Source organism: Vicugna pacos, chromosome 28, assembly GCF_048564905.1.
Source record: "Vicugna pacos chromosome 28, VicPac4, whole genome shotgun sequence".
Taxonomy (NCBI): domain Eukaryota; kingdom Metazoa; phylum Chordata; class Mammalia; order Artiodactyla; family Camelidae; genus Vicugna; species Vicugna pacos.
Window position 1 is genome coordinate 7,655,854 of NC_133014.1, and position 19,929 is coordinate 7,675,782.

The 19,929-nt window shown below is 43.4% G+C and overlaps 2 protein-coding genes and 1 long non-coding RNA gene across 5 annotated transcripts in view; 1 reads left to right on the forward strand and 2 right to left on the reverse strand.

The window, feature by feature from the left end:
* MGAT4A (alpha-1,3-mannosyl-glycoprotein 4-beta-N-acetylglucosaminyltransferase A) overlaps positions 1-11,360 on the forward strand; it is a 91,999-nt gene extending 80,639 nt beyond the window's left edge. For both annotated transcript variants that reach the window (XM_072951365.1, XM_072951366.1), the window contains 4 exons: positions 846-924; positions 2,265-2,331; positions 5,152-5,264; positions 5,401-11,360. In XM_072951365.1, coding sequence (XP_072807466.1) covers positions 846-924; positions 2,265-2,331; positions 5,152-5,264; positions 5,401-5,427 — 286 coding nt within the window. In that variant the 3' untranslated portion in view covers positions 5,428-11,360. The remainder of the gene's footprint in view (positions 1-845; positions 925-2,264; positions 2,332-5,151; positions 5,265-5,400) is intronic.
* On the reverse strand, positions 1,193-6,815 carry LOC116285906 (uncharacterized). The gene is made up of 3 exons (XR_012065141.1): positions 6,693-6,815; positions 2,999-3,283; positions 1,193-1,887 (listed from the first exon to the last, which is right to left on the reverse strand). It is a non-coding gene; the product is annotated as an uncharacterized lncRNA (long non-coding RNA).
* Positions 11,361-11,936: 576 nt separating the features above from the next.
* On the reverse strand, positions 11,937-19,917 carry UNC50 (unc-50 inner nuclear membrane RNA binding protein). Of its 2 annotated transcripts, none has more exons than XM_072951367.1 (6): positions 19,774-19,917; positions 18,350-18,633; positions 17,441-17,561; positions 13,685-13,824; positions 13,494-13,595; positions 11,937-12,279 (listed from the first exon to the last, which is right to left on the reverse strand). In XM_072951367.1, the coding sequence occupies exons 2-6, from the start codon at positions 18,627-18,629 to the stop codon at positions 12,143-12,145; spliced, it is 780 nt and encodes a 259-aa protein (XP_072807468.1). In that variant the 5' UTR covers positions 18,630-18,633; positions 19,774-19,917; the 3' UTR covers positions 11,937-12,142. The 2 variants fall into 2 exon arrangements, with proteins under 2 accessions (XP_072807468.1, XP_072807469.1); XM_072951368.1 differs by lacking the exon at positions 19,774-19,917 and adding an exon at positions 19,597-19,712.
* Positions 19,918-19,929: the final 12 nt, after the last annotated feature.

The following is a 19,929-nucleotide window of genomic DNA, read 5'->3' on the forward strand; positions in this document are numbered from 1 at the left end:
TATTTTTAATACTTTTATGTAGAACTCTCCCTCGAAATCTGAAGTCAGTTTTCATATCCTTATGCTAGGCTATCCCTTAAAATTTGACTGAGAGCTAGTTGGTGACCCAGCAATTTGGTTGAAATGATAAATTGGACAGACTATCACTATTTCTGGTCAGTGGGTTTGTAGGTGCTGGATTACTTTTAGTACAATATGGAGGAATTCACAACCCCTATAGGTTTTTTCAGCATGTATGTTCACTTAACAAACCTTGGGACTTTTTCTCCCCGTTTTTTGCTTAACCATCATGATTCCTTCAATCTTTGCTCAGTCATGGATGTGTTCCCCCGACTGTCTGTGGCATGCTTAAATGTAATCCCCAGAACAGAATAGAGTTCCCTAGCCTGCAGCATATGATGTTATATGTTTTGATGAAAGCCATTTGGTCTTTAGAATCTGCCCAAAATCACTTGGAATAATTCTATTTAAGGTGGTCAAAAACAATGCATAGCTAAATGTGATGCTGTTAATTTTCTTCTGTTATGCTGACGTGATTCTGAAGAGGAATTTAAGTGTGATTCTTTTAAGCAATGGAAGGATCACTGGGGGAACATACTAAAATATTTCAGAGTAGTATTTTGCACTTATATGACAATATAATATTGGTTTTGTTATTTATAATGTTCATTTGCATCCTACATAGTGATACTCTGCACCGTGAGGTATTGTCTGCCACACTTAAAAATGTCATCAGTCACCGCAGGCTCTAGTGTTGTCCACACTACTCTGAGGTAGGGCCTCCTTCTTGAATCTTTGTCAACTATAGTCTGACTCATATTTTATTTCTGTGTTTGTATTTTCAGTTATTTGTTCCATAGTGGCAACCAGGAACATCCAGGAGATATTCTGCTCAACACAACTGTAGAAGTTTTGCCTTTTAAGGTACGACTATTTTTTCCTCTTAATTTTCCTTAAGAACCAGTATTAATAGACCTGATGTGAGGCTATTCTTGTTTATGAAGGAAAGTTCTCATGACTGCAGGACCTGGGTGGTGAGTAATATTAACTGTTTTAGGAAATGTGGGACACCTAATATATTGTCTCCTTTGCCTTATTCATAGAAAGAGCCTTCATTTTGTTTCCTGTTGGAAAATAACTTGGAAGTTTGTTCTGGGAAAATAAATGAATCATTATTTCAGTATTTGCCTGTTGTTTGTATTTTTTTAACTTTTTTTTATTGAGTTATAGTCATTTTACAATGTTGTGTCAAATTCCAGTGTAGAGCACAGTTTTTCAGTTATACATGAACATACATATATTCATTGTCACATTCTTTTTTCGCTGTCACATTTTTTACCACAAGATCTTGTATATATTTCCCTGTGCTATACAGTATAATCTTGTTTATCTATTCTACATTTTGAAATCCCAGTCTGCCCCTTCCCACCTCCCGCCCCCTTGGCAACCACAAGTTTGTATTCTATGTCTATGAGTCTGTTTCTGTTTTAAATTTATGTTTTATTTTGTTTTTGTTTTTGTTTTTAGATTCCACATATGAGCGATCTCATATGGTATTTTTCTTTCTCCTTCTGGCTTACTTCACTTAGAATGACATTCTCCAGGAACATCTATGTTGCTGCAAATGGCGTTGTGTTGTCAGTTTTTATGGCTGAATAGTATTCCATTGTATAAATATACCACATCTTCTTTATTCACTCATCTGCTGATGGACATTTAGGCTGTTTCCTGTCTTGGCTATTGTAAATAGTGCTGCTATGAACATTGGGGTGCAGGTGTCATTTTGAAGTAGGGTTCCTTCTGGATATATGCCCAGGAGTGGGATTCCTGGGTCATATGACCTGTTGTTTATATTTTGAGTCCCAAAATACCATGTAGTTTTCATGCCTGTTAAATGATACACAAAGTTAATTTATCAGCCTCTAAGGAATGCTTAGATTTCTTTCAAGTTAACACATAGTTCTTTATTTCTGTATGGTCTTCATAGAAAACAGTATTGTATTAAATTGCTTTAAGTTGGAAATTAATTAAAATGTAAAATTTCGAATCACCAATATATTCTATACAGATTCAGATGATTGTTTAAAAAGGGAGCACTTTATATATTGATGAACGTTTGAAGATTCAGGACTGGGATGGCATGTTCTCGTTACAGAGATAGCTGTGCCACAGATGTCACTTTTATATTTATTAAGATATATTCATAACTTAGGTTTGTTTTAAATAGAAGTCATTATTTATAAAATGTTTTTCTTCTATTTTAGAGTGAAGGTTTGGAAATAAGCAAAGAAACCAAAGACAAACGATTAGAAGATGGTTATTTCAGAATAGGTAATACCTCCTTTAAACTAGTAAAATGTCCTTTACTTTTCTGGACTTAGTCCTAAAGTAATGTTCAGTTCTTTTCAGACGTGGAAAAGCCTTAGTATTATAAATACCAGTGTAATCTTTTATTTGTTCCTGTGTTTTACATACTTTTATTATCCTGACCCAACTAGGATTTCAGATCAAAGGTTCATTCACTGGTTCCTCTTTCTCTCTCCACCTGCTGTTCCACTGTTGTCCCTGGTAGATGACCTGCCTTGCTCTGCCTCCTGCAGCCCCTCGGTGGATGTCCTTAGTAAGCCACTCTCATGGTGTCTGCAGCATCACGAGCCTCCCTCCCAAGACCTGTTCGGAGATGCCCACGGCCATGGCCCCCTGGAGGCTGTCGCCATCCGCCCTAAGCGTCTGTAACACAGACATTTATTGATCAGCATGGTTTTCGCTGTCACTCTCCATCTAGCTGCCTAACTCTAACCTTGGGAGACACCGTGAACCCCCCGTGCCCGCTTGGCTGTCCATTAGCATAAAATATGTCCATTTGTGTCTGAATGTGCAGTCACCCTAGTGCAACGGTGCTACAGACACTCTGCCTGTTCCCTAGCCCACCCGCAGAGCTGGTGCCTCCACGACCCGGGTGGAACCCTCAGTGACCTCCCATGATCAGACTCCTTACCATCTCATTACTTCCTCTTATCCTGTATTTCTCCAGTCCCAAGGCATCTTCCTTTAAGTCCCCATGTCTTTCTGTGCAGCTGCGTGTCTGGCCGTTTTCCCCGCCTGAAACGATGAATTGATACTTCTCCTGAAGAACACTCTCTCATCTTTTATTAACCGGCTTAGTTGCCTCCTCTGTTCTCCTTAGCACTCTGTGTGCACCTCTGCTGTGTAACTGCGTTGTTTCATAGCTCGGGTCCGTGTGCTCACCTTGGAAAGGGGGCGGGCTGAGCTCAGGCATCTCCTGCAGTAAACATAGGGATTGTCACTTGATAGGCATCAGTGCAGTGAATGATTATATATTTCCTTTCACATAAAACAAACTGACAGTTTTCTTAGTGGTAGGCAAAAGAGACTCTCGGTGCATTAATATTGTAGGTGTACAGGACAGAGACATTCTTATAACTGTCGCTGTAACTCGTATTTGGTGAGTGTCATTCAGGTTTTGCTGCAAGGCTTGTGCAGTAACCCTGACTAATTTCTGTGCAGTTTTAGTGTATAGATGAGTTTAATTATTTTCATATTCAGGTTATATCTCAGCCCACTCTAAAAATGTACATAAAATTACCCAAGTATACAAGACATTTGTTAACTCTATTACCTGTTAGTTACTTAATTTCTGAGAATGTTGCATTCTAGGTTATGAAAGTAGCATGGGAAATAGAGACATTTATATGATTAAATATCTCAGCAGTAATTTGAAGATAATGACCACCTAAAACATCAACTCATACACATTTAGAACCAGTAGAGAACTGATGGATGATTGGCACTGAGACCTGATGTAACGGAAGTGTGCATCAGAATCAAAAGCAACTGATTTTTTTCAACTGAATATAAAAAATTCCGCCTCCTTAAGAAGTATGCTTTAGTGCAGTGGTGTGTGAGGGGCTTCACGGACCTTCTCCCTGGTGAAAACAAACATCGCTGGTGAAAGTTATTATTATTTCTTTTTTAATACAGCAAAGGGAGAAACATTTACTCTTAAAGTCTGAATCTCAGTAAGAGCATGAAGAGTCTGTGTCATTGGAGCCCTGGCCCGCTCCGTCACCCACACCGGCCGAGCTCAGAGAGAGGGAAGTCCTGCTCTGCAGGTCCAGCCAAGAACACTGCCTGCCTCTCCTGCAGCCCCCACTGCCACCCCAGGGCTGTGGTATCTCACCCCGAAGGGCAGGCCGCCAGCATCTGCCACCCCCCCACCCCCCGCAAGCTCCCCGTTGCAGAAGCTCTGTCCCAGCAGCTTCAAGATCTGAGGCTCCCTTCCTCCACCTAACCTCCATTCAGCTCGCTTTTTTCTTTTTCTGTGTACAGGTACCTGCGTGATATCCTCAAGTGCCCTCTTGACCCACAAAACCCAAACTATTTACTATCTGCCCTTTTTAGGAAAAGTTTGCCAATCCCTGGCTTAGAGAAATGTGGCTGAGAGCAAAGCATTTTCCTGTCACTTTTTCAACAGCATTTTTGTTTTGTTCTCTTGCTGTTTCATCACAGCAAGAGAAACTGAGTACAGAACATGTTATCTTTTACAGAAGTTCTTGCTCCTTGTCCTTACAGGAGAGCTTTTTTAGCTTATCATTTGTGGTGTTTTATATTGGGACTGCCTCGAGAAGGTTATCACTTCTTAATCCTAGATCTAGATGTGACCTTGGAAAGAATACACATAGACTGAGCCCCAGTACAAGGCCAGCCATTGTATGTGTATCTAGTTAAAGCACTGAAATTTGTTACTGTTGACTTAACCCTCAAAGTGGTCAGACTGAGTGATGGTACAGGGTATGTTGTGTAAGGTTAATAAGTCACCTTTTGCTAAAAACTTGTCTGTTGGTTGATGTACGAACAAATGTATTTGTTTTAATTTGCAGTAAGAAAATGCATACCTCTGCCTTTTTAAAGATGTTGCTTCTAATGTTTTGAAGCGTGCAGTACTTCATGAAAAATTTAAAAGTTGAATAAAAGTAGAAAGAAGGAAAAAAATTCACCCATGCTTTGTCTAAAAACACCCACCAGAAATATTTCAGTGTCTTTAAGTCAGTGTAATTTCAGTGTAAGTCAGTGACATTTCCTGTGTGCTTGTTTCAGTCTACTCAGCGAGTGTTGGTTTTTATTTTGAAGGGAAATTTGAGAATGGTGTTGCAGAAGGAATGGTGGATCCCAACCTAAATCCCATTTCAGCCTTCCGACTTTCAGTTATTCAGAATTCTGCTGTTTGGGCCATTCTTAATGAGGTAAGATAAGATATTAAATCAGTGAAACAGCTTAAATTCTACTTTTTTTTTTTTTTACAACATTTGGATTTCGTAATTAAGACCTCTTTGGAATTGAAAATTGTCATATCACACTTTTCACTCTCTTGTATTTCAGATTCATATTAAAAAAGTCACAAACTGACCATCTCCTAAGAAACCAACACATTCTTTTCCTGTGAATTTGTTAAAGACAGCTGAGCATGTCCTTTTTTTTTTTTTTAAACTTGAATTCTACCTCTTGTGAAATCTACTGTAGATAAAATGATTGTCATTTCCACTCGGAAAGTGAATCTCCCTTGGATAATTGTATTCATTCGAACCTAAGCTGTCCTCCAATTTTAACTTGACTCAGACATTGTACAGTTATGACAGCCTGTTAATATGACTTGTACTATTTTGGTATTATACTAATACATAAGAGTTGTACATATTGTTACATTCCTTAAATTTGAGAAAAATTAATGTTAAATACATTTTATGAAGGGGGTACTTTTGAAGTTCATTTATTTTACTATTATAGACCCTCTTTTATAGATGATCAGGGATTATATATGTATATATAAATATTATAAATATACATAAAATGTTATGGAGTTAACTTATTAGAAACATTTAAGAAGTACATATTTTTGTGCAGTAAATTTTTGAACCAATACTTTTTTTGAAAACCAGTTACCTTGCTTTTTTAAGTTCTTTCTATATTTTTCTTTGAAAATGCAAACATTACAAATCAATGCCATTTCTCAAATGCACTGCCATTTAAGAGTGATTCTAGATTGATTTCCTAACTGAAGTACTTTTATAATCAATGATTCTGAACAAACTATTTTCAAAGGCATTTGTCATTCCTTAAAGCCAAGATTTTAAAGACCAATGTCCTTCTTGAGGGTTATTTTACTATACTGTGTACGGTGTACAGCCACCAAAAAATCAGTCTGATAAATTTTAATGTGCAGGGTGATGCATTCAACCCAAATTATCATAGACTGAAGTCATTACATTTCCATTGATATATAGAATGACAGACTCTTCTTTCTGTTTTAATCATTGTCTTTAATCCATGAATTAGATATATTTTTCTCTTTTGTTGCTACTTTTATATCTGCGCTCATTCTACGAGTTCTGACGAAATGTTTTCTAAGAAATGCTATTGTATGAGTCGTCATTGGTTTAATTTTAAAGAGACACAAAATTGTAATATTGGTTTTTGGTGAAAGGTGTTATAATAGTTACATGTTTTTGCAAAGTAATTTATTCTATTGCATTATGAACTTATAAGTAAATTCACATCTGAAGAGTGCTTATTACTCTTAAACGTGCAATTCCAAATGATATCACTACTATAATCAGCCTTAGCAAATTTTTTTCTTTTCAAAAGTATTTTACTTTTACAGAATTACGAATTACCAACATCAGTTCCCAGCCAGTCTGGTGTCCGCAGGTGGGTTGCAGGTGGGTTACAGGTGTGCAAAGATTGAATCCCCAGAGCTTTCAGAGGAGCCAGTGGTCGAGGCCTTGGGCAGCTGGAGGTTCCTGCTGGTTGCCTGTAGCCTGGTGGTTGTCACCTGGTTACCCAGTAGGCTGAACAGATAGCTTCCAAACAGCCTTGTTTTCTTTGCAGTGCTATGCAGCGGAAAAGGTTGGGAAACACTGATGAGGTACAAGTATTTCCATTACTCCTTATTTGAATAGTTCTTAGTTACTTTTCTTGATTAAAAAATTACATATTGCCAATAATGATTTTTATGGCAAAGTCCGGCTAAAATTTATATTGGGATTTTGAAATTTACTTTTTAAACATTTTTTAATTTACATCTTATTTTCTTCTCAAATCTCCTTGGCCCAGTGACTAACAAGCAGATTTCACTTGAAATGCATAACCTTTCATTATAAAATTTTCGGCACCAGCCTACCGTAATAGATTACTGCTCTAACAGTTACATATCAGGAGGTAAAAATCAGGAGGTGGGTTTAGAAATCCCCTTGTTTCCCTGCTCCCCCAGGTGGCCAGGTCTGATCTGAGGAAGAAAGGCCATGCTCTGAGACTCTAGGGAAGGGACACTTGCGGTGACTTTACTCATTAGGTTACATCAGTGCAACTCCCTGCCACTGGTCTAGGCATCGTGGTCTTTGGACTGAGCTTTATCTCGCCAGCTTTTTCCTGTTTGCATGCTCAGTCTCCCCTTCCAGGCTGAGCTCATCCCTCCTGTTCCTGAGAATACTTTCAGCCAGATCTTATCCATCTTTCAAGGACTCTCCTGCAGCCTCCTTCCTCCCCGGGAATCTGTTCCCAGTGCCTAGACGAGCCTAGACTAGTGCCTGGCCTGTGGCAGGTGCCCAGGCAGCGTCGGGATGAGGGGCTACCTGTTCCAACCATACTCCTCTTTCTTTTTCTTAACCCTCTTTACCTCCTGTCCTTGCCACACACTCAGCTGTCTAGTTTTTGATCCTGGGGAGTGTGTGTGCACAGACGTGTGCTCACTCTGGCCAAACGTTGAGCTCCTGTGGGCAGGCCTGTGCCTCCTCCTCCCTGTCTGTCCTCTGCTGCACAGGTGCTCCCGGGGCCTCGTGTTAGTTGTGCTCGCCTTCCCCCCAGTTTTCACGAGGCACGTGGAAGTGGCCACGCTTTCCTCAAGCAAGCAGTTATAGTGGCTGCCCTGGAGAGTCGTGCTGGGACAGGAGATGAGGGGGCCTGGAAATGAAAGTAAATACTTGACCTTGAGTGGACACTGAACCACTTTTACCCAAAGAGTGAGTGGGAAGAAGTGTCATGTGGTGGGACTAATTTTATCTTTATATATACATGGCCTGATGTCTCTGGAGCTGCCCTGTCCTACACAGTAGCCACTAGACACATGGTGGCCACTTCAATGTCAGTTAATAAAATAAAACAATCAGCTCCTCAGTCACACACACACGTGGCTAGTGCCCACTGGACTGGACAGCACAGATACAGGACGTCTCCATCATCACAGAAGATTCTGTTGGACCACACTGTGTCAAGAGTGTTAATGTGAACATTTGAGAAACCAGAATAATGAATTCTGATTATGAAGTTAAAAGCAGACATGCAGAATATATCATAATGCAGATGATGATGAGTATTTTGGGTGAGAAGAGAAGGTTGTGGACCTGTTTCTAGGATTGTTAAGATCCAGTTTCTAAGTTCTTTGGTATAAGTCTCACGCATTCTTCACGGCATTCCCCGTCCCCTGCGAGGTAGTCAGAAAAGAGCAACCGCTTGAGGTTGGGGTTCCAAAGCTGGTGTGACTGACAAACTTTGGAAAAGGGGAATGCAAATAGATTACATAGCATGCAGGCTCTGGACCTGGATGTGTATGCTGATTCGACCATCGGAGATGTCTTTGAGCAAAGGTATAGCTTTTCAAATCAGTCATTGCATCGGCAAATGATTAGAAGGTGTTATTTTAAAAACATGAGCAACACTCTGAAGGCTTTTTTAAAATCTGTCATAATAATGAAAAAAGTTGTCTCCCAACAATGCTGTCCTCAAAAACAAGTGTAGGTGTATGGAGACGGCATGTTTGGAGATACTGCTCTAATTGATAGCAGTGTATATTTGTAGCAGCCAGAATTCTACCAGTGACCCCCCTTCCCCCTTGGTGAGTTGAACCTGTGACAATGTGACCCACAATAACGTTATGTTACACAGCAAATGGGAGATTATCTGGGGACAGCTAATCTAATCATGGGAACCCTTTAAAAGCAGCGAGTTTTCTCAGGCTGTTAACAGAAGTCAGAGATTCAAAGCAGAAGGACTTAAGGCACCATTGCTAGTTTAAGATGGGGAGCATTTCCAGAAGAAATGCAGATGGTCTTAAGGAGCTGTGAGGTCCCAGCTGACAGCCAAGCGAATGGAAACTGCAGTCCTGCAGCCACAGGAACTGAGTTCAGCCAACAACCTGGAAGAGTTTGCAGACTCTCCTCCAGCCGCGAAAAGCCCAGCCCCGCTGGCATGTTGGTTCCAGCTTTGCAAGACTTCAGGGAACTCAGTCCCGCCTGTCTGGACTTCTGGCCTACAGAGCTGAGAGATAATAAATGGGTGTTGTTTTAAGCTTTTAAATTTGCAGTGATTTTATGCAGCAATAGAAAATGAATACAATATTTCAAAGAGGTGAGGAGGAAAAGTCTTCCTGCTTGGTTCCCTCTGGTATGCAGGGTATTTCTTGATAAACACACGAATGAAGTCATACACTAGCAGATCATACACCTCATCTGGGATTCTCTGCCAGAGACCGGAATTAATCCTCAGTGGAAGGTTGTTGGCAAAAACTTGCAGCATCTTTGTAGCTTTTCATAAAGAAGCTGCTAGCATGAGATTGCAGGAGTAGCATCCAGCATGTCAGGAGTCTTTCTTCCTGGAATTGGTGTCACTTTATGCTGATTTAGGCTGATATGAGCCTATCAGTGTATTATTTAAGAATGAACAATGGTACTTTCAATATTAAATTAAATTTGTCTTTATGTAGAGATCAGATAATCTACTCCGTATTGAAGAACTTCGTTTTTTTTTAAAACCCAAAGTTATTTATTCTACTGTCTAAACACAGATCAAATCCTATACATGCTAGCCAAATACTTCTCTGCTTTCAAAATACATTCCAAAATACTTCTCTGCTTCCAAGCCATTAATTGCTAATGAAGTTTTATTTTGCTTTGTCCATTAATTTTTGAGTTTCTTTTTACTGTATTGCCATAGGCTTGAGGTAAGAAAAGTTGAGCTAGAAGAAAATGAGAGACTAAGATTTTCAAAAGGTTGGAAATTTGAGTCATAATATCTGAGCATTCTAAAGGAGCTTAGCCATCTGATCTCTTTCCTTTAAAGAAAAGGCAACTTCTGTAAGCTATGCAGCAGTGTTTTTAGTGTGCTGCATTTAGTTTGATAGTTGTAAAATTTTAGTAATTAATCTTAACAGATACATGCCATGATAACTCACATGCTTACTTTATTTTTTTTTAATGCATGTGAACGTACAGTGCTGAAAAGACCACCTCCACAGTATTACTAAAAAGAAACAAAGGATTTGTTATATACACACATACATACACACCCATACCATCAGTACCTATACAGAAACTCTTCTTACCTGAAACACGCACTCCTCCTGTCTGGGCGCTAGCTAGGGCATTTCCAAAGGGACAAACCAGGAAGAGCTGGCGCTCTAGAGTGCGTGGAAGTGGAGGATTTAGTTGCTATTCAAAAAAGTAAACTGGTGAACGGGGAACACTTGGTGCGGAAAAACATTAGGAACCGTGGTGCTAAAATTGTTCTAAAATAAGGACTGTCTGTTGTGGGGAACATTCAATACTCTTGGACACCAGGGAGGCTGTTTAAGGGGTCACTTGGCCCCCAGGGGTCCATGTATCGGTAATTAGCCGACCGCCCTGGAATCAAAGGTTTGGAACTTTCGTTCGATCAGCATTCCATTATTTATTTGAAATGCTCTCAGTGTTTGCTGGAATTGGGTGGAAATACCTTTGGAGGACATATTCTCTGAGCCTTAAAAATGGCCGTGTCGACAGCACCGTAAGACGCACTGCCAGCCAACTTGATACCTTCCATTTCACTGTGGACAGTCATGTTTTCCAAGAAAGGTTCAGAAATCAGCTGATTGAACGTTAACAACTGTTTCATTTATGGAGTGAAATACTGAAGCGTTTCCCCTTGAGAACACTTTGGAAAGGTGGCTTTCGCCACTGGGGACGTTTCTGGAAGTGGCTCGTGGAGAAGCTGCCGGACGAGCTGCTCTGCCAGTCTGTGCCAGGTGTCTTCTTCCCCTTAAATGTACTGTCTGTACTTTCCTCACAGCGTCTTCATTGGCTGAATGGGTAATGCCTGCAGTAATACTTTAGGTACCGGTTGGATTTTTAAAGGCAGATTATTTATTTTCAAATTTGCTGCTATAATTGAAAACCTGATAACTGGTCCCGCTGACTGTGCCTTTCATCACCGTTTCTCTGTGCCACGACGGTCCATGTGTATTTGAAGTAAAGACGTTTAAAAAGCCATGTTGAATTCAAGACTCCTTCTAATAAAGATGGGTGAGAACTGCATGAGTACCAAGGTTTTTTTATTGTTAATTTTAACACATATAATAATAGATTACTGGAACTGTTTTCAGTTAGGAAACATGAGTGGCTTTTATATGTGGTTTTGGGGAAAGTCTTTACAGAAAGTACAAAAGCCTTGGTGTTAAGACCGTGATTATCAGTGCGATGCACAGTTCACTCATATCTTGTGTGTGTGCCGTGGGCTTCGTCAACCTAACGTATTTTGTTTGTCAATTTTATGGGTTTTGTTTTGCACAATGCTGTTAATGGTATTTAGGGCTTGCAGTACAGTGATTCTTCCTATTTGAGTTACAAGTTAAGGAGGCTTTTGAAGATTAGACTAGGATCCTGTGGCTTATGTAAAAGTTTAACATTAGAAATGGGGGTGGACTCTGTACCTTGTCAGTAACAGTGGGGGAGGGGAGGAGGGACAGCGTGTGATTATCAGGTTCTCACGTTCTCCAAATGGCTCATCTTTCAAAAATAATTCATATTAGAAAATTTTATCTATTTTCCTCATGCCCTTAGTACTCTGTATATCACTCTGTGTGCAGATACTAAAATGAGTAAAATACATGCTTTAGTTTAAAAAATATTTATTACAGAAATGTACACTTAATTAGTTTTAAGGAATGTAGTCGAGAACAGTGTTCACACACACATTTCCTCAGATCTGCAAACTTTACACCTTTAGGGTATCTACAGCGGGAGGCTATTTACAGGGTTCACACGCAGTCACCCCTCCCCGGCCCTGCTGGCTGGGCCGCGCGGAAGGCGGCCCCCGCTCACCGCACCCTGTACTTGTAGAAGGAGCACAGCGCGCGGGTGAAGTTCCATCCCAGCGCCAGCGACAGTCCGTAGAGCAGGATGAGCGGTGCGAACGGGTAGAGAAGGATCACTGTGTTTTTCAAAAACGGCAGTGCTGGAAAAGGGGCAAATCCAGACCCGCTGGTCAGAAAAGCGCACGACTGAAGACAGCGCTCACCGCGGCCCGAGGGGCGGAAGAGGCGCGCGTCGGCTGAGCCTCACGGATTCATCTCACTGAGGATGCTGCGCGCAGCCAGAAAGGCACCACTGGTACCTCTCTCCTGCGTTACTTCCTTCTCAACTAACGGCTGTGACGACACCGAGAAGAGGTTTCTCAGCACAGAGGCCGAGTGAGAAGCAAACCCAGGACTACGGTTCCGTGTGAGGAACAAACATCACCCACGTTAAAGGACACGGTGAACTTAAACCTGGGACCGCCTCAGAAGCCTCGCATCTAACGTGCCGACAGAGATGGATGACGTTACGGGGAAAACCGACTTTCAGCTATTTGAGATTTCCTAAAGTAAGCAGTGTTACTTGAGCTCTCCTGAGCTCAGCAGGAGATGGGCTGGTCTGTGATTATGTACAGAATCCCTCACCCCTAAGCTTCTCCAGTCCAGGAGGTGGCCTGGGACCTGGCCTGAGGCCCAGACTATCCAGCAGGTGCTCCTGTCTGTTGACTCCTCACCAGCTCTGCACCTGTTGCCTGGAGACTCAGTGCACCCCAGGCACTGCACCTGCTCCTGCCCCCCCACCCCATCTCCCTGGGATGGGCAAACTTTGTGTACTGTGTCTCGGGTCCAGTATATGTATGAATTGTGAGCAGGGTTCATCTATTTTAAACACAGATGTTTACAAAATAAAGAATATTTCGAACAGAAGAACCCCCATAAAAATAAAAAATGAGGCAAAGGTTTTAAACACGCCCATACATTGGACCCAACCCTATCCTCACTCTAACCAACTGCTGGTAACCCAGAAGCAAAAGCTTGGGAGAAAAGGAGGAGGAAGCTTGTCGTGGGTTCCTGCAGTTAACTTGGAGAGCATCAGTATGATTTAATACGCTTCCTTGAAATTACCAAACTTGTTATAAACCAGCTGTGCCACTTTCTAGCTACGTGACCATGGGCAAGTTACTTAATCTCTCAGTGCCTGTTTCCTCATTTGAAAAATGCAGAGAAATAAACCTGTATCATCTCATTGTGAAAATTAAACAGAGAATGCAGCGCCTGTTAAGAGCTCCATAAAAGTAAACTAACTCTATTACTGTTAACAACAACTTCCCCATCCTGTTATGCTGTCAGTCAACCAAAAAAATCAATTACTTACCACTGTATCCTAGGAAAGTTACATAGATATAATAGCCAACTGCAACCAACCATAAGGTATTTCCAACTAAATATCCAATAAATGTGTCTGTTAGGATAACATCTGTGGAAGAGATGCAGACAGTCAATCTCTCTTCAGTGCACAAAGTGGAGACTTTTTGATAATAGGTTGAGAAGTAACTTGCTACTTACGGTTGATGAAGAAAAGCTGGATAAAATGCAGAATGACGAGCAGAGGATAAAATGCGTTCAGATGCACATCGAAGGCGTAGCCCCACTCCACGTCGTAGTCTCTGCTCTGCCGTTTCACCAAATACTTGTTAGAGATAAACCTGAAGAGCAAAGTTGAAGCTTCTCTCATGATCCAAGAAAAGTAACCCTGTGAACACTTAGGACTACCTCCCACGTGCCAAGCACCCCTCCAGGTACTGACGATGCAGGCGTCAACGAAACAAAGTCCCACCTTCAGTCTAGTGGGAGTAGACTGACAACAACATAAACACCTGTCAGTGGGACTATGGAGAAACATAAGGCAGCACAGACGGACAGAGAACACAAAGTTGAAGTGCAAAGTTAAATATGATGGTCGCAGAGCGCACCGTCTGGGTGAAGACCCAAGGGCAGTGATGGGAACTCCCGGGGCAGGGCACTGCAGACGGAGGGCGTCCCAGCACAGAGGCGGAGGTGGCGGCAGAGGGCCCGGGATGTGGAGGGATGGGTGAGGGCACCAGAGTGCCTGGAACAAGGGACAAGACTGGCAGGAAATGAAATCAGAAAAGAAACAGAAGCCGGATCTCATAGAGCCTGTGGCCGCTGTCAGGCCTTTGGCTTTGACTCCTGGGGAAGCAAGTCACTGTGGAGTTCCCAGAAGAGCGTCCAACTTACTGTTTTGACAGGATGGACACCTGGCTGCCATCTGAGAACAGACTGTGGGATGAGAGAGGAGGCGGCAGAGAGGCCAGAGGGGAGGCTGCTAGCAGGAAGAGGTGGGAAGGGTGAGACAGTGGAGGTGCTGACAAGCGGGACACACTGCAGCCAGAGGGCGGAGCCAACAGGATGTGCCTACGTATTAGACCTGAGGTACGAGAGAGGATGATCAGTCAAGGAGGACTTCGAGTCTTGCCTAAAAACAAATGGAAGACTGAGGTGGGGGTGGCTCTAGGAAGAGTGGTTCAGGATGGGAAAGAGAGTGCAGGAGTCTGATATGGACCTGTTGTATGTTGAAGCAGCCTGTCAGTATGGAGTAAGTACACTGGGTCTAGAGTTCAGAGGAGACGTCCAAACTGGAGATAGAAACTCATCAATGTGTAGATGACACTTAAAGCCACAAACCCGAATGAGACCACCTAGAGAGTCAACGCAGACAGAGAGCAGGTCCAAGGCCTAAGACCTGGGTCACCCCCCACTTTCCCCAATTAAAAGCTCAGGGCATAAGGAGGACCCAGTAAGGAAGGAGTGGCCAGTAATGTCTCCATCCACAAGAATGACCACTCAAGCTTATGTCACTGTTCCACAGCATGGCCCACTAGTTCCGTTAAGTGACAGACGAATGAAGAGAGAGACATCCAGGTAATAGAAAAACAAATCTTCAAAGGAAAAGAATGAAAAGGATCATTGTGTCACAGCTGTGGAAATTCAGTGGACTTTTATATGTGTGATTTCATTTTAAGGATACAGTTAAGAAAATGCTATGCCTACAGTGGAAATAAACATAGAAAAGATGAAGGAGGGAGGACGTGGTACAGCACTAATACAACCGCCCTGTACTCAGTTATCCGAAAATGTCAAGATAATACTGCTTCGCTCCAACAAACTGGAATTTATGAAAACATCTTCCATCTTGGCCAAAAACGTGCCATTAAAATGAATGGAATAGGCACCGAGCCCAGTACCCACTACCAGGACCCACTGCCACTACCCAGGACCACTGTGTGGTCCTCATGCTGCTCCTCCCCTTCTGCTCAGTCCTTCAATGGGTGCTTTCCAGGCTTCTGGACTCCATCTGAGTCCTACTTCTAGAACAGACGCTCTTGAGAGCGCAGACAGCTGCGGCCTTCACCTCCCGCCTCCACGTTAATCATGCCAGTCATGCCCCCGTCCTGGCCAGACTGCTGCAGCTTCACGGTTACCCAGCCCCAGTGTCGAATGAACCTTTATTTCCACTAAATACTCAGCAAGCGTCCTGCATTCAACATGCCCAACACAGAATGCTGCGTCTGCACCCACCGCTTAGTCCTAAGCCAGAAACATGCAGGCCACCCCAGAGGCCCCAGCCTCCTCCCTCCCTCATCATGTCCTACGATCTTCTGTGACCCCACACTAGTCTGGGCCTCCTCCACGAGAATGCAGACCCCACAACTGTACCCAGCCTCGCCACTCCCTCCTCCTCCACTGCCCTAGAAAAGATTTTTCCTGAAGTGTGAATCTGATGGTATTTCTTACTTCGAAGTCTCCAAGCTCCCTGCCTCTCCCCACGCCAAACCCACAATGTGGCCTGTGAGATAAAGACCACTTATTTTTCTGAATTGTGTTCAGGGCCAACTTCTCTAGTCGCATCTCTTCCCCAGCCGCCCGGTGTCTCCCAGTCCCGGCGTGCTGTTCCACGCTTCTCTGCCTTTGCACTTGGTACCAGGATTAACGACCCCGTCTGCCCAGACACCTCGTGCTGGCTTCTGTGGCGCCTCTGGGATGACCAACATCACACATTATTTCTATTTCTAGTTTCTCATGCAGTTCACACACGTCAGTTCTCAAAAATACACCGAGTCCTTTTCTATTTAATTCAAACTGGGATACAGATTTATACTAAAGGGACTAAACTCCTGGTTTCTGAGGCCCTCCAGGATCAATGTGTTCCTGGCAGAATGCCTGCTACAACCTGTTTGTTTGGAAGCCTTATTGAAATTTCTTCATATACCATGTTTTTCCTGGATATTTTGATCATGTATATGTGACTTACAATAGTTCACAGTATTACTTTAAGGCCAGATTTTAGAATTTTAGACTAACGATGCATTGCATTTACTGACTACCTACCACATACAAAACCTGTTCTGCACTAGTCAGAAGTTACCAAGGAAAATGAAAGGTTGGTATCATCAGAGGTTAGAGTCTCAGAATTCTGCTTAAAATATTAATAGCATTTGTTGAGCACTTCCTACATGCAAGGCACTTTTCATACCACAGTCTTCTCCAGTGTCCTGCATTTTATAAAATAATTAGCTCCATCTTCCAAAAGAGGAGACTGGAACTGAGAAGTCCACAGTAAACAACTGACCTGGGTTTGGAACCCAGGTATCTCTGTGACTCTGGTTCCACAGTGTTTTCTCTAATATATGACAGCGTCCACCCCCTACACCCAGCCTGCCAGCCACACAGAAGCACTGACCTGGGCGAAAACTGAAAAGCCAAACACTAGATTTCCGCAGTACACTACTGTTGTTGCAGCAAACCCAGCAAAGTCAGGCCGAGACACCGGTCAATAAAACCTGCGTGTGTCTCAGAAGGCACCAAAATTTTAACCAAAAAAGTCCTTTTTCAAGCATACTTCATTTAATGTCAGAGGTTCACAGTAAGATTCCATGAGAAGACCATCTACACATCCTGCACATGGAGAAGTGACCCACTGACAAACACAGAAAACTACCATCATCCAGACAGCTAAAACAGAACCGTGATATTTTTGCAAAATCAGGGTTTTTGTTAATACGACAGAATCATTATTTCAGTTCACTTATTTGCTGCACTTCAACAAAGCAGACCACCCCCTTAGAGTATTTTCAGACACAGGTGCTGGCCCAGGAGGACAAGGTCTGATAGTCCCGGCAGCCACAATCGATGCTTTCAGTTCATCTATCTAGTTTCAGTTTCCATCAGGTACTCTCTGAACCAAGCAAACAGAGGTTTTACAGCAAGCAGTAGCTGAAAAACCAAAATCATGGTACTTACCACATTAAAGTTGATATGAGAAGACCGACGCCTACACAATCTATGAATACAACCCACAGGAGCAGCTTTATTGTCTCAAAAAATCCCATGTCCAGCACGAAGCCAAATCCTATAGTGGACACTGAAAGAAAGATTTACAAGATGCGTTCAGGTACTTTGCTAGTTTCTGGGGATACAGGGCAGGCTCTGCCTTTCAGATGCCCAGTCTAGTGCAGGAGACAAGGATGTAAAAAAAACAAACCCCAGAGATTATCAGGTGAAACTGATAAATAAATGCAGACCACCTTGGAACACAGAATAGCCACTGAGATAGATGAAGTTTACTGAGGCAGCCCTGTCTGTCTGTGGTTCACTAGGATGGCCCCAGCATATGGAAAACCACTAGTACTGAAGAGGCACTCATCTATTTAAGTCCCAGTGAAGGTGAGAAAAATCCTGACACACTCCAGCACCCTCAGGGTGGTTCAGACCCTTTCACTACACTACCGGAGAACTTAAAGCAGTTTCTCAAGCTCGTATGTGTGCTTTCAGAACTCTCTCTGGACTGGCCTGATTGTGAAATGCAGTTTCCAATCTTGATAGTAATTTTTCACAAGAAGTTTGCACTGGGGTATATCAACTTATTTATCATTAGTAGTTAAAAGACATGGAGTAAGTCTGCCCTCTGCTTTTTAAAGTTCCAGGGAAACAGTTTACTCTAGCATCTGCTCAGGACCTTTAGAACCAAGAAGAACACAGCCTTCTTTCCTGTGAGGATATTTTTGAGGCTTCAGAAAGAAAGTAACAGCTTCAGAGATCCCCAAATTGTGACCCACAATACTCTGACAACGTAAGATTCTCCAGATGACAAGTCCAACCTGAAACACATTATCTGTTCTTCAACACTAGTGCAGATACACGAACACTTACCACAGAGCCAGATACTTAACAGGACCAAGAAAGCAGGGTCATCTCTGGCCCACTGGTCCTTTGTCTGCTTTCGATAATGAAAATTTCTATAAACTCTCTGTGGGGAAGTGAACAGGTAGAGCATCTGCCAGGCGGCAAACTCAAAGTCCATCTGCCGAAAACGGAAAAGCCTCCGCAAGTACTTGTAGCGCTTTGCTCCGGCTGTGTGTCGGGCTGCATCCCTGGAACTCAATGCTCCGTTCCCCTGCGCTAGGGAATTCACTGTGGTGCTTGGTAACATCTTCCTGGATGGAAGGGAAAAAAAATTTGTTTACAAGTAATCTGAAGAAACTGTTGACTACTAGCACCCCTCCAGGTCACTCTACATTTCGGCCCAATCCTTGAGAAGAGGCAGGGTTCAAAAGCAAGTGGAGCTGGTTCTCAGGCTGGTTTGGGGGCTCCAAGAACTGTCCACTGCACTCCAGGCAAGGACTGCCCCACGCCCTTCTGAACCTTCATAACACTTTTTATAGGATCCATATGTTCCCCACACTTCACCTCCCTCAATCCTCAGGCTGCCCTCCCAGGTGACTATGGTTGAGACAGAAAGAAAAGAGGCCGTGGGAGCTAAAGTGATCCTTTCTAAGCAGATAGTGATGGAGCCAAAATCTGAACTCAGGCACCCCTTGCTCCAAATTCCATCTGTCATCTGTGCTCTTAACCATCAAGCCTAGAGAGCATGTTTAACACGCCTGAGGTCCTGGGTTCAATCCTCAGTACCTTCTCTGAAAATAAATAAATAAATTAACGTAATTGCCTCCTCCCCGCCAAAACAAACAAACAACAACAAAAACAAGAAACGCTGTTCCCAAAGAGATGCAATAAATGGCCTATCACACAGGTCCATCAGCGTACGACCAGCAAGCAACTCGTTCACTAGAATGTGATATAAAAACAAAAGCAAAACTCCAATGCATCGTGTTTTACTCCCTGAACAGTTCAGCAGGAGAACGACATCATGGGAGTCCGGCCGAACCAGTGTGAAGCCAGGGGAACGCAGGTCACCGTCCGGCCCCCACGCCCCGCCAGGGCAGCCCAGTTCCGGCTCCACTCCCCAGGCCTCCGCGACGCCGGCCGCGCCTCCCGGGCCCAGCAGCTCCAGGGCGGCCCGGTTTCCCATAAAAACACAGGACGGCCAGTTACAGGTGAATCTCAGACACAGGAGTAATTTTTAGTGTAAGCAGATCCGAAACACTGCGTAGACATACGCAAACTAGAACATCAGTCCTTGTCCAAAATTCAGCGGTGACCGGCCTCCCTGATCTTGTCTGGCAGCCCTACAGCAGGCCGAGCAGCCCGATCCGGGCGCGGTGAGTCCACGGCCAGAGGAAAACGCCCGGAGCGAGCTGGAGCCGCGAGCGGACGGGGCGGTCGGCAGGTCTCACCTGGAGCCCCGCGGCGGCGGCCTCCACCAGCTCCAAACTGGCCCCGGACCTCCGCGCAGCAGCCGCGGGGCCAACTCCCCTTCCCGCAACGTCGCGGGAGCTGAGGGGGCGGGGCGGGACGTGTCACATGATCCACTTCCTCGGCGCGCGCAGCCT